The 14,890-nt window shown below is 35.6% G+C and overlaps 1 protein-coding gene across 1 annotated transcript; it reads left to right on the top strand.

Annotated features, from left to right (window-relative positions):
* The first annotated feature begins 325 nt into the window (after nt 1–325).
* Nucleotides 326–11,801, top strand: LOC114283559 (protein neprosin). The gene is made up of 10 exons (XM_082923496.1): nt 326–399; nt 737–802; nt 898–940; nt 3,446–3,526; nt 7,390–7,574; nt 8,397–8,478; nt 9,084–9,242; nt 9,367–9,420; nt 9,573–9,719; nt 11,421–11,801. Exons 1-10 carry the CDS (start codon nt 326–328, stop codon nt 11,799–11,801), a joined length of 1,272 nt encoding a protein of 423 aa, XP_082779622.1.
* Nucleotides 11,802–14,890: the final 3,089 nt, after the last annotated feature.

Genomic DNA, 14,890 nt, shown 5'->3' with positions numbered 1-14,890 from the left:
GACAGTTTGGAAAATCTCAAGTTTTACAACTAAAACGTAGATTCAAATCTAGAATGTGGAAAAATAGAGGTAAATATGCAGAAAATTCGAACAAAACTAGAAAAATGAAGAATGGTAAAGATCAATGAAAAACAGGTTCGAGAAACTTGAAAACTGAAATTGAAAGTATGGGTTTGGGGGACTTACAGATCGGTAATGGAGAAATGAACGCCAGATTTGAGTTCATCGGAGAAAAATGAAGCTTTTGATCGGAGCAGAAAATCATTCCGGTCGCCGAAGATAGCGAACGGAGTAATTGTAGTGGTGGAGATTCGAAGGTGCAACAATGGAGGTTAAAGGGAGAAAGTCTGAGAAGAGAGAAAGTCAGGAATATGAAAAGGAAGATGAAGAGCTGGGAGAGTAGTTTTGGAGAAAGAGATGGTGGCAAATGAAAACATTTTAAATTTCTTGGGAAACATGTAATAGTTGACGTCAGCTAACGTAAGGTCAAGCAATGTGTGTCAGTGGAAGGACGTGTTGGGAACCAATAAGGAGTTGACACGTCAAGGAGTTGACACGTCATTGGTGTAGGTATAACGGTTGAGGTTGTTTTGAGATGACAACTTTCGAATTTTGGAGTTCTTGAACTAGCGAGTCATGATCTCAGCTAGTAGTGTGATCATAGTTGGCATGATGAACTAGGACAAGAAGAGGCATCTGGGTTCTATGTTTTTTGTAACTTCTTGTTTCTTGGAAGTCGGCGAGTCATGATCTCAGTCACAGAAGCATCTCCTAACATGTTGTTTAGTCGACATGTTGGGAGGTTTGATAATATAGGTTTGATCACCTTAGTATGGCTGAGGCAAAACCTAGTGGGCAGTTGTGGGGATATAATTTTGGGTTGTCCATGTGGCCTAGGTTATTGGTTGAGGTGCTACGTGGGTGGTTTAGGATTGCCAAGGTATGATGCGATCATACCGAAATCTGAGATATTCAAATAGATGACAAGACTCCTAGATGATATCAGACTACTTGTTTGGGTAAGGTTAGACTCTTGTGAGAGTTGATCTTAATCTAAATTGGAAGAGTCCTAGATAAGTGATATCTTGTAAAGGATAGAGTCCTATGAAGTAAGACTTCTAAGGAAAAGTTAGCTATATAAAGAGGGTACCCCCATGGATTTAAGGTACGTTCTAAATTGTGTGTTATTTTGAGCCGATATCTTTGAGAGATAGTTGATGACTTGATCGTCGGAGTGCCTCTAGGTAAACGAGCCACCAGTCTTGTGGTCTTCTAATGTGCAGGTGTTGGACTTATTTATTCTTACGCGTGCTCTACGGTTTAGTTCCCAAGATCTCAACGAAGAGATTCAATTTGATTATGAGGTTAAAATTCAACACCTACAATTTTCATGACAACAATCAAACCAAACATGACTATCAATAAAACTGTAGAGAAATTAAAGAAACATACAAAAATCAATGATCAATAGCAATGGCATTGTTTTTTCCATCATGCTTCGTCCCTACACCTCCCAACTCGTCTTGGACGAGTTTCCTCCACTCCAATGAGAAAGCGGGTTAAGGACGGGTTTCCTCTCCTCATCCACTTCTATCTCTCTCACCCTCAATTATGTTTATTAAATAAATTTATATATAAAATTTAAATTTCTTACACAGAATAAAATATTACCCTTATAAACTCATTTTCACATTTTTATTTATCATTTTACATCTTTTAATCTCATCACTTACAAATTATTATATGTAACCATATCATCTTGCATTTTATTAATACCACCATTCAAAAGGTTATAAAATTAGCCAATCGCTGTCTAGCTCTTGCCTCGACTTTGCTAACTCGCCGTGTTGTCCTACTCCCAATATGATTAAAAATAGAGGTAGGACAGCACAATACTTGTCTCTTCCCACGCTGCCCCGTCCCGTTGTCATCCCTAAGGATTAAGTAATATGTGTGAAAGCAATACCATTTTCTTTTCATTCTATTTGTTTGATATGAGTTTTTTACTAACTTGCTTTCTTTTCTTCCCTTTTTTTTTTGGAAGAAATTCAATACAGTGGGACAGATAAATCAAATTACAAAAACATATGGGGTACAAGTGAAAGGTTGTGGGGATGCAAATGTGACTTGCACTCCTCCATGTTTGTGTTGAAAAAGAAATTAGAGATTTCAAAAATTTTATCAAAACTTCTATCAAATGTCTCATATGAGTGTGGGACCCACACTATGTGAATTCTAAATGGGTCTCACATTCATATGAGACATTTGGTAAAAATTTTAGTAGAACTTTTAGGATTTCTGACATTATTCCAAAAAAAATTCTCCCACTAGGATGTATTCCCTTTTATTTTATTTTTTACACACAAATACTATAAATCATTTATTATTTTTTGTCATCTTATGCATGGTTGGTTGAATAAAAATTAATTTGCACATCATTATTAGTAAATTATTAAAAGCACTTTTAATCCAAAATATAATGGTTGAATTATTGACTTCATTAACTATCCTAATATCCAAATAATGTAATCTTTATATTAAAAAAAAATTATTACAGCAATGCCAGAGAGACAAAAAAAATAATAAAAATTTAAAAACAAATAAATTACTCCATTCGTCCCAAAATAGTGGTCCCATTTGGAGAATCTAACTTTTTTTTGTAATACAATTATTGCACTTCAAAAAAATTGATTTTTCAAAATTACCTTTTGATAGTATATTTTTTTGGGGGAATATCAATGTTATAATTGTACTTTTTACGTTGTTAATGAATTTAAAAGAAGAGCAAAATAAGAAATTTATATTATTTTTGTACTTAATTTTTTGAAAATGGACTTATATTTTGGAACAATGAAAAATTAAATAAGGGACTAATATTTTGGAAGGGAGGGAGTATCAAATATTCACATGAGTTTAGGTCCCACTTACATGAACATGAGTGTGGGTCTCACATTCATGTGAGTGTTTGGTAAATTTTTTGATAGAAATTTTGGAGTCTTTTGTATGATTGAATTTATTATTCATCATTAAACCTGTGATCTCTTTAATACTCTCCGGAATGATTTGGGTATATAAATTGTGTCAACACTAAAATTTGTCAATACAACACAAATTGGAAATAGAAAAAAAAAAAAAAAATTTAGATGGCTAATGAGAACCATAGAGATTTACTTTCATGCTGCATATTTGTGTTGGTAGCTATCATGCACATGCTGAACCATGGATGTGTTGAAGGCAAACATGGTGTAATCCAAGATTATTTAAACTTAAAGCATATAGGAACAATCAAGACCACAGAGGTCAATTTCAAACAAAAGCTCTTCCTTCTTCTTTCTTTCTCTCTCTCCCTCTCTTTTCTTTTTCTTTTCTTTAGCTATAAATATTCAGAGATTTAGGGGATTAATTTTTTACTTGTTTCTTTGATTTTATTTTTAATTTTTGACAGAGTGAAGATGGTGATGTGATTGACTGCGTCGACATTTACAAACAACCTGCATTTGATCATCCACTTATCAAGGATTTACAGGTTTTTTTTTTTTTTTTTTTGTCATATACTTTTCAACACATTTATATATATAACTCTACATATTAGTATTCCATTCTTTTGCTGGGGCATGTTTAGACTTTTTCACAATTAATTGTTCGAATATCACATGTCAAAAATGGCTTGAACTTAATTCTCGACTAGGTAATTAGAGGCATCAAGATAAGTGTTGGATTTTTTATGAACATACAATCGTTCCCTTTTTTTTGAATTAAAACTAATGAATTTGAAATAATGTAAAAATGAAAATATGTGGGCCAAAATGTGCAATAGAATTATTTCCCTCCACTTCCTAATTTTTTATTCCACTGGAACAAGATGGAACCTAGCTCATCTCCAATTGGAATGAAAATGGATGACTCTCAACCCAAGCTTATTCAGAATTGGCATAAAAATGGAGAGTGCCCACAAGGAACAATCCCCATTAGAAGGACTCAAAATCATGACCTTCATCGAACTTTTCCATTTCACCGGCAAGGAGGACAACATTACTGATGAGAAACTGGAAACTTCAATTCAATTATTATAATCAAGCAGTACATCTATATTTATAATAAAAGAGTGAAACCGACTTACTAACTATTAGTTCATCATCTCTACAATCTATACATTCATATATCACTATAACTAATTCTGTTACAATTCTGTTAGAGCTAGGGAAGTTATCCTCTGGTTTGTTATCCTCTGATTTGCTGTTATACTGAACTAGGGAAGTTATCCTCTGGTTTGTTATCCTCTGGTTTGCTGTTAAACTGAACTGAAGGTAGTATAATCTTATCAGGGTAAGGCACGCACCATAAGCTTGGGAAGAAGATAAGAAAACTGAGCCACGGGAAGGGGCTTGGTAAACAGATCAGCCACTTGATCAGAGGAAGACACATGTTTAACCACAACTTTGTGAGAAAGAACTTGCTCCCGGATAAAATGATAATCCACCGCAATATGCTTTGTGCAGGCATGGAAAACAGGATTAGAGGCAAGAGATATGGCGGAGAGATTGTCACACCATAAAATAGGAGTGGCAGAAGGAAGAGAGAGCTCTTGAAGAAGCATGCGAAGCCATTGAAGTTCAGTAGAAGCTTGAGCAAGAGCCCTGTACTCGGCTTCGGTGGAGGACCGAGAAACAGTGGATTGTTTTTTCGCGGACCATGAAACCAAGTTAGAACCGAGAAAGACACAATACCCAGTGGTAGACTTACGATCAAGAACATCGCCGGCCCAATCAGAATCAGAAAAAGCATGTAAATTCAGAGAGCCTGGAGTAAAGAATAAACCATGATGAAGAGTACCCTGAATGTAACGAAGTAACCGCTTGACAGTATTAAAATGGGCAACAGTAGGAGCATGCATGAACTGAGATGCATGGTTGACAGCAAACGAGATGTCCGGTCTGGTAATAGTGAGATATTGTAAGGCACCAACAATACTTCGATACAAGGATGGCTGAGAAAAGGGTACCAAGGTGTCTGACGGAGGCTCAGATTTAGAAGCCATGGGCGAAGAACATGGTTTACAATTGATCATACCAGCCTTGAGAAGAATATCAGTAGCATATTTGTGCTGAGAAAGAAATAAATCAGAGGCAATGCGAGTCACAGATATACCAAGAAAATAGGAAATATCACCTAATTCTTTCATGGAAAAGGCTTTGTGCATATGATGAATCAGAGAAGCGATATGGGCAGCACTATTTCCAGTAATTAAGATGTCATCCACATATATCAAAAGAAAAGTAACAGTGGTAGAAGTGCGCTGGATGAACAAAGAAGAATCACAACGACTATTTGTGAACCCAGTAGATAGAAGATAAGAAGAAAAGGTTGAGTACCAAGCTCGAGGAGCTTGCTTAAGTCCATAGAGAGCCTTTTTCAGTTTACACACATGATGAGGAGAAGAGCTTTCAAAACCGGGAGGTTGCACCATATAAACTTCTTCCTGAAGAAGACCGTGGAGGAAAGCATTTGAAATATCCAACTGTTTAATAGACCAATTAAAATGAAGGGCAATGCTAAGAAGAACCCGAACTGTAGGCTGCTTGGCAACAGGACTAAACGTTTCATGATAATCAATACCTTCCTTCTGGAGATAGCCCTTAGCCACAAGACGAGCTTTGTGGCGAGCAATGGAGCCATCAGAATTTTTCTTTAAGCGAAACACCCACTTACAGCCAATTGCTTGCTTGTGAGAAGGAAGAGGAACAAGAGACCAAGTGTCTTGGTCTTGCAAGGCTTGAAATTCTTCTTGCATGGCTTTAGACCATTCAGGAGTTAAACTGCTTCAGAGAAACAAGTAGGTTCAATAAGAGGAGAAATAGTAGAAAGGAGAGCAGAAGAGGAAGACTTGGACCTGGTAGTCATGGGATGAATATTGAGAGAAGAATGAGAAGAAGTAGCAGAAATAGGCTGCACAAAAGGAAGATCAATAGTGAGAGAGGAAATAGGAATAGAAGTAGGGACAGCAGAAGATGGAGATAAAGCAGAGACTGGCAAACTAGGCAACACAGTAGTAGCCGCAGGAGACTGTCGAGCAGCAGTAGACTGAATAGCAGCAGGCTGGCTGGGAGCAACAGGAGACTGAACTGGTGTAGGGAAAGGAGAAACAGACGGATCATAAGACTGAACTGATGGAGCAGAGGGTGAAACAGAAGCTGCAGCAGGTGGAGAAGAGGACCAGAAAAAAGAATGTAGTTGAGGAAGAGTAGGTGAAGAGTGATGTGGAGAAGTAGAAATAGGTGAAGTCAGAAAAGGAAAGAGTGATTCATCAAAAGTAACATGTCGAGACAAATAGATTTTTCCAGAAATAGGATCAAGGCAACAATAGCCCTTGATAGAAGGATGATAACCAATGAAGACACAAGGAATGGACTTAGGAGCGAGCTTATGAGAAGCATAGGGTTGAAGCCAGGGAAAGCACCTACAACCAAAGCTTTTAAGAAATGCAAAATCAGGAGAATGATGAAACAAGACCTCATACGGAGTTTGATTTTGAAGTTTAGAACTAGGCAATCTGTTAATAAGAAAAACAGAAGTAGCAAGAGCATCAAACCAATAAGCAAGAGGAAGACCTGATTGCTGTAGCAAAGCAATAGTGGTGGTGACAAGATGCCTATGTTTTCTCTCGGCAACTCCATTTTGGGAAGGAGTGTGTGGACAACACATTTGATGAATAATACCATGGGTTTTAAGAAAAGTTTCAAATTGAGAACTAGTGTACTCTCCACCACCATCAGTGCGAAATATTTTAAGCTTAGTCTCAAATTGATTTTCAGCAAACACCTTAAAGTCCATAAATTTGGTAAACACTTGACTTTTATAACAAAGAGGATAAACCCAAGTAAATTTGCTAAATTCATCAAGGAACAAAACATAGTATTTAAAACCAGAAATAGATGGAGAGAAAGGGCCCCAAACATCACTATGAACAAGGGAAAGGGGCTTATTTACAGAAGAATTAGACAAAACAAAAGAAAGTCTGTGACTCTTGGCCACACTACAATGAGTACACAAAGTCTTATTAGAAGATGAAGTAGTAGACAACTGAAACTTATTAACAAGATATTTCAGCTTTTGTGGAGATGGATGACCAAGTCTGGTATGCCATGTAGCAGTGGCCAAACAAGCAGAAGAAGAATGCTGGGATGATGAAACTTGTGAGGATGATGAACCTTGTGAAGAAGATGAAGGCCACTGATAAAGGCCATGACTATACATACCTCTGAAGAGAGGTATCTTGGTGGTCTTGTCCTGAACCACAAATGATTTGTCATCAAAAGTGACAGTACAATTATTATCAGAAGTCAATTTATGAACTGAAAGAAGATTAGATGATATATGTGGAACATGAAGAACATTAGTCAATTTGAAAGGAAAAGAAGGAGTTGGAAGAATACCATTACCGGTGTTGTGAATAGGAAGTTGATTACCATTCCCAACAGTCACATGGTCTTGGCCATGATAGGGACTATGAACTTGGAGATTAGTAAGATCAGGAGTGACATGATTTGTGGCAGCAGAGTCCACATACCAATTAGGTAATGCAGAAGATGAAGATGTAAGAAAAACAGGTTTATCAGTTGAAGTTTGTGGTGAATAGGAAGTATCCAGTCTGTGCCAGCATTCAAGAGCAGTATGATTCGGTTTGCCACAGATCTGACATACCAAAGAAGAGGAAGAGAAAGATGCTGATGGATGATGAAAGGATGAAGATCTTCCGCCTCGACCTCGACTGAAAGTATTTCTAGAAAAATATCTACCTCCTCCTTTATGAGAAGAGCTTCTGTATGATGATCTATTTCCACGACTACCAGCCTGATAAGAAGATGACTGGTTAGAAGTCTCATGTCGAGTTGCAGTATAAGCAACAGTGAGATCTGAAGAAGATTTATGATCGGCTTCAATATGCAAAGCTTCTGAACAGAGTAGAGAAGCAAGATCCTCCATAGTAATGGCCTCTGATCGAGCTCGAATAGCTACTTTTAAAGCATTATATTCAGATGGCAATCCATTTAGATTAATCAAAACAAGATCCTCATCCTCAATAGGAGAGGCAGCAAGTGCGAGCTGATCAGCAAGACTTTTGATCTGAGCAAGATAGTCTTCCATGGACTCAGATTTCTTCATGATACTACTGAGTTTGTTCTTGAGTTGGTGTATATGAGATCTGGAGAGTGATGTGAAGCGTTTATCAAGATATGTCCAGATTTCTTGACAGCTTTTGCTATGAAACACAGATGTGAACACCGTGGGAGTTAGAGTTGCTGTAATACAACTTAGCAAATGTGCATCGATCTGTGTCCAACTCAAAAACTCAGGATTGATAACATTTTTGCCTTCTGAATCTGTGATTGTTGCAGATGGACAAGCACAAGTGCCATCCACATAACAGAGAAGATTTGTAGCTCTGAGTATGTTTTGGAGATGTGTTTTCCAAACAATGTAGTTTGTAGAATCCAATTTCACAGTGACAAAAGAATTAAGATTTGAAATTAGCAGTGTGAGATTAGGAGGAAGAGAAGCCATTGAAACAGATTCAAGAACTCAAGAATTCAATGTGAGAAAGAAGATGAAGAAGGATCAATACTCGTTGGAGTAGAGATGCTCTGATACCAAGATGAGAAACTGGAAACTTCAATTCAATTATTATAATCAAGCAGTACATCTATATTTATAATAAAAGAGTGAAACCGACTTACTAACTATTAGTTCATCATCTCTACAATCTATACATTCATATATCACTATAACTAATTCTGTTACAATTCTGTTAGAGCTAGGGAAGTTATCCTCTGGTTTGTTATCCTCTGATTTGCTGTTATACTGAACTAGGGAAGTTATCCTCTGGTTTGTTATCCTCTGGTTTGCTGTTAAACTGAACTGAAGGTAGTATAATCTTATCAATTACTACCCCTTTGGGCAAGCACCAGGTGCTCATGAGGTACAATTTGAGCTTAATCTAAACTTAATGCCTATCTGACGTTTACTCAAGATAAAAAACATTTAGCAAATTTTTGTGCATTAATTTATCTTTGGTTTCATTTTAGTATGCCTTTGTTTCTGAAAAAAGTGGTAGTACCTACCATGGAGCACACGCGTCATTTAATGTGTGGAATCCTAGGACAGAGGCTAATGAATTTAGTTTATCTCAAATGTGGGTTATGTCTGACATAACAAGCAGGAATACTATTGAAGCTGGATGGACGGTAAGTGTTAGCTTGTTTGTGAGGCCTTAATATTTTGATATATTATCAATGACCTATTGTATGTTGAGTCATTACATATATAGTTATGGCATCCTTAAGTAGACAAGTTGGTGCATGTTTTTAGGTTTATCCCGGATTGTATCTTGACAATCAGACAAGGTTCTTTATATATTGGACAGTAAGTTTCCTTAATTTTCTAATCCTCTATTGATTATTTAAAACTCATGATATTAATCACAACATATAACAAGTTTTAAGCAACATTTGATTCTCATGTTGGTAGTGATGGCATATTAATTCAACCTTACTTTACGTTCATGTGGCAAACAGAGAGATAACTATCAAAGCACAGGATGCTATGATCTTAGTTGCCCTGGTTTTGTACAGACAAATCATAAGTTTGCCATTGGTTCCACCATAAAACCTGTTTCCACCTACAAGGGAAAGACGTTCGACATATCTATACTGATATACAAGGTATGTATATGTATATTTATATATGCTACAATCTATTTAACTAACAACTTGTAAACCTTAAATACGACTCAAATCATTTTCTTCGAAACACTAGAAGAACATGCGGTTTTCTTTTAGTTTTGGATTTTTATTTTTATTTTTTTGTTAACTTAGGGTGGTGAAATGGATTTAGAAATACTCTCTCGTTTAAACAAAACTGTCTCCCTTCAACTCTTTTGTCTCACCCCTTTTATATTGCTCCCAATTGACCCTCTTAGGGCCCACTATCCTCTCCTGGGCTTTGTCCTTGTTCCTAGGCCTTTTACACAGCCAACGGGTTACACAGCTCTCATAGCCCTTCAACTCGGTTGTACTCGACTATGGCCCTCCACTAGACCTAGCATGGGCCGACTTATATGCGGCCAGCTGATGGGCCTGGCATGGGCCGACTTGTACCTGACCAATTCATGAAGCTCAAGACCATATTTATTCGGCCACCACACTTAGTATTAGTCCCACTAGATCAACTAATTCCGAAGATCAATCCATCATCCACGGGTGAGGGGGCCAGCCAAGACAAAACTCTATATGGACTAGTCCCCCAAAAATTATTTGCACTTATAGGAGACTTTGAACCTAACACTTTGGAAGAAACACACCCTGGTCCTAAGCTTTGACCACTAGGTCAACTCCTTGACTTTTTTTGAACAATTTATACCTACTGTTTATGTAGTTTGCCTTGTGTCAATTTTAGTCATGATTATTACAATAATTTTATCCTTGAATTTTTTGCATTATGTCAATTTGGTCTAATTGATTATGTCCCTTTAAAAATTAAATTGAAATCTAGGAACAAAATAATTCAGTCAATCTTCTCATTATGATTGAGTGGTTGGCATTCAATTGGAAATAGTCTATTTCCTTTTGAATGAACCATTTGTTCTTGATTTATGTCCAATTTCTAATACGTGTTATCAATTGGACTAAAATGATATTACACGATCAAATTGACACAAGATAAATTACAAAAATCATAGGTATAATTTTTCCAGCCCTTTACAAAAAATTATATGGTAAATTACATTTTTTACACTAAAATTTTCATCTAATTTCATTTTAGTACCTCATCTTTTAATTTAAACAAATAATGTTCAAACTTTAACTTATGTTTCAATGTGGTCCTCTTGGCACTTACAATTTCAAATTTGTATGAAAAATGCTCACATCAGCACATTTTACAAACATTTAAAAAAAAAAATCCATTTGACAACTTAAACGTTCATCCATAGACTTTCACTCAAATTCTACTTTGGTTCTGAATTTTTAACTTAAATCAAATTTCAAATGAAGGAGTAATAGGAGGATCCCATTGAAACACGTGTTGAAATCAGAAGATTTAATTGTTACAATTAGAAAATGTGAGATAAAAGTGAAATTTGGCTGAAAGTTCATGGTTGAAAAATATAGTTTACCAAAAAAATATATGAAAAATAAACAAAAAGGGGTGCAAAGATCTATACCATCTTCAAGAAAATAAAATTTTTTCGATGAATTATAGTGTCGCTCAAGGTCAAAAATTCATTGTCATACATTTCGAGCAACGAGAGCAATTTTGTTGTTTCCTTGTAGTGCTTAATTTAAAATATTCAAAACTAATTTTTCATAATGAAATAAGTCCATCCAAAGTAGCTGATTTCCCAATATTAATGAAAAATGTATTAGGACAACCACACTGGAAATTGGTGGCTTCAGCTGCAAGATGTGGTATTAGGTTACTGGCCTGGTTCCATCTTCACAGGCTTAGCTGACAGCTCTACGTTAGTGGCATGGGGAGGAGAGATCATCAACTTAAGATCAGCACGACATCACACAACCACTCAAATGGGGAGTGGCCATTTTCCCTTCGAAGGATATGGAAAATCAAGTTTTTTCTATAATCTTAAAGTCATTGACAAGTCAAACACTCTGCAAGATCCAGCTTCCCTTCAACCATATGCTACAGATTCTGCCTGCTATGATTTACATGTTGCGGAAAACAAAAATACTGATCTTGGAACTTATTTTTACTATGGGGGTCCTGGATGTTCTGCACAATGCCCATGATGATCAGCAAATTGATGTATTAAAGAAGAAAAAACATTCATTGATTTAAAGTTTATATGTTAAATAAATTTTGTTTTCATTTTGTTTTCCCTTTAGTTTGGTAGCTAATTTGATAATACGTATATTTCCAACAAAGGGTGGGTCGGACTGATCCACACTTCTAACGAGCACTACAAGAAAAAACACCTTTGGCGACTAAATTTTTAGTCGCCAAAAGTCCTTTTTTAGTCGCCAAAAGTCAACTAAAAAAGTCTTAGTCGGCAAAGTTTTAGTCTTCAGCGACCAACACATTTGTCGCCAATAGTCAATTATTTTTTTGAAAATAATACATTTAGCGACTAATCTTTTAGTCGCCAATAGTGATTTTTTTTTTTATTTATACATTTGCCGACTAAGCTTTTCGTCGTCAATAGTCAATCTTTTGGCGACCACTGTTTTTAGTCGCCAAAAGCATATTTCAGAAAAAAAAATTTACCCACTGATGCTCCCAAGATTCGAACCACTGACCCATCCCACATTCTACACCTTTAGCAACACACTCTCCCCACTATGCCACTACAACATCACATGAATATAAATGCAACATATATTATTTATATAGTATATTCACTGGTATTAATACAAAACTATATATATAAATATAATTATATATATTCAATATAATATATGTAAAAAATAAATTATTTACTAAAAAAAAATTGAGGTCACTTTTGGCGACTAAATCCATTATTTAGTCGCTAATTCTATAATTTTGGGCTACTAATTAATTTTCAGTCGCTAAAAAAATATGTTCCGCCTAAAAACGTCCCCTTTTGGCGACTAAACCTGTTTTTAGTCACCAAAAAGTCCCCTTTTGGCTACTAAAGTGAATTTTAGTCGCCAATTGACTGTTTTTAGCTACTAATTTTTTTTAGTAGCCAAAAAGCTTCACTTTCAGCGACCAAACTGTTTTTAGTCGCCAAAACACGTAGAATCGGCGACCAAACTGTTTTTTAGTCGCCAAAACCTATACTTTTGGCTACTAAATTATTTTAGTCGCCAAAAACTGCCACTTTTGGCTACTAAAAAACCTTTAGTCGCTAAAACCCATATAATCAGCGACTAAATTGATTTTTAGTCGCCAATAACTATACATTTGGCTACTAATTTGTTTTAGTCGCCTAAAGTCTTCACTTTTGGCTACCAAACTGTTTTTAGTTGCCCAAAGTACTACTTTCAGCGACGAAAAATTAATTTTTAGTTGCCATTTGTGCTTTTTGTTGTAGTGGAGTTTGCTGGTCTTGAAGCCCACAGGATGTGCTTGCAAAAAGGTCCAAAGGGGGTGATAATCTCCCGGCGGACCCTCCGACGATCGAGTTAGAATATGATAGATTGATTGAATAGAGAGAGAAGAAGGGAACGAACAACTTAACCTTTTATGCATCTTGGAAAATTCCTTACACTACAGGAAATTACACTTTTGGCGACCAAATTTGGCGACTAAAAACAATTTAGTCGCCAAAAGTGGTGGAATTGGTGACCAAACATTATATTAGTTGGCAAAAGTACAAAATTTAGCTACTATTTTTTTTTAGTCGGGCTATATTGATTATTGCCGACTAAAAAAAATGTAGCCACTAAAAATGTCACATTTGGCAACGAAAACAATTTTTAGTCGCTAAATATGCCACAATTGGCGACAAAACAAAAATTTTAGTCGTTGTATAGTTAGTTTTGGCTACTAAAATTATTTAATCGCTGAATGAAAAACAAAAAAATTATTTTCATCTTTGGCGACCAAAGGTTTGGTAGCCAATAATTTATTTTCAGCGACCAACTAATATTTTAGTCGCTATATAGTTAGTTTTGACTACTAAAATTATTTAGTCGCCGAATGAAAAACAAAAATTTAATTTTTTATCTTTGGCGACCAACAGTTTGGTCGCAAAAATATATTTTCAGCGACTAAAAATTATTTTAGTCGCTGTGTAGTTAGTTTTGGCTACTAAAATTATTTAGTCGCCGAATGAAAAACAAAAAATTATTTTCATCATTGGCGACCAAAGGTTTGGTAGCTAATAATTTATTTTCAGCGACCAACTAATATTTTAGTAGCTGTATAGTTAGTTTGGCTACTAAAATTATTTAGTCGTTGAATGAAAAATAAAAATTTAATTTTTTATCTTTCGCAACCAATAGTTTGGTCGCAAAAAATGTATTTTCAGCGACTAAAAATTATTTTAGTCGCTGTATAGTTAGTTTTGGCTACTAAAATTATTTTGTCGCCGAATGAAAAACAAAAAATTTATTTTTATCTTTGGCGACCAAATGTTTGGTAGCCAATAATTTATTTTCAGCAACCAACTAAAAATTTAGTCGCTGTATAGTTAGTTTTGGCTACTAAAATTATTTAGTCGCCGAATGAAATAAAAAAAATTATTTTTTATCTTTGGTGACCAACAAGGCTGGTCGCCAAACATTTATAGCCCAGCGACTAAAAATATTTTTATTCGCTGAAGAACTAAAATATTTGGGGGACACATTTCAAATTTGAAATGGATTTATAAAATTAATTAGCAACTAAAATGTTTAGTCGCGAATTGGAGGGATTTATATATTTTGTTTCCAAACCAAAGCCTAAACAAACTTGTGCCTCTCTCTCTTATCAGCGTCTCTCTCCATCTCCGCGTCCGTTGCTCCTCTCCCCTCCATCTCTCATCACCGCTCCACTAGCCATGGAATAGCTCTCCTCCGCCGAATAAGTACCATAATTTTACTCAATCTTTGGTGACTACCGAATTTAATAGCCAAATATTGATCTTCAGTGACCAAAAAACATTTAGTCGTTGTATACTAATTTTTGCCGACTAAAGAAATTTAGTCGCCAAAAAACTAACATAAATATAACTTATAATCTTTCACGATCAAAAAATTAGTCACTAAAGATATATTTTCAGTGACTAAAAATATTTACTCACCAAAGATACATAGTTTAGAATTTAAAAGAAAATCTAGTTGCCAAAGATAGCCACTTTAGCTACGAAAGAAAAATGAGTCAGCAAAGGTACAATCATCAGCTACCAAATATAGTTTAGTCAGTATTTCTCCTA

Source organism: Camellia sinensis, chromosome 4, assembly GCF_055761805.1.
Source record: "Camellia sinensis isolate YWXY chromosome 4, ASM5576180v1, whole genome shotgun sequence".
In the NCBI taxonomy this organism is placed as follows: domain Eukaryota; kingdom Viridiplantae; phylum Streptophyta; class Magnoliopsida; order Ericales; family Theaceae; genus Camellia; species Camellia sinensis.
The sequence above is the reverse complement of the archived record's forward strand: the minus strand, read 5'-3'. Positions and strand labels throughout refer to the sequence as shown.

Coding starts and splice junctions, on each gene's coding strand:
- LOC114283559 (XM_082923496.1), top strand. CDS start 326: ATGGAGGTTAAAGGGAGAAAGTCTGAGAAGAGAGAAAGTCAGGAATAT. Junction 941..3,445: donor GGTGGTTTAGGATTGCCAAG/GTATGATGCGAT, acceptor AATTTTTGACAG/AGTGAAGATGGTGATGTGAT. Junction 9,421..9,572: donor GGTTCTTTATATATTGGACA/GTAAGTTTCCTT, acceptor TGTGGCAAACAG/AGAGATAACTATCAAAGCAC.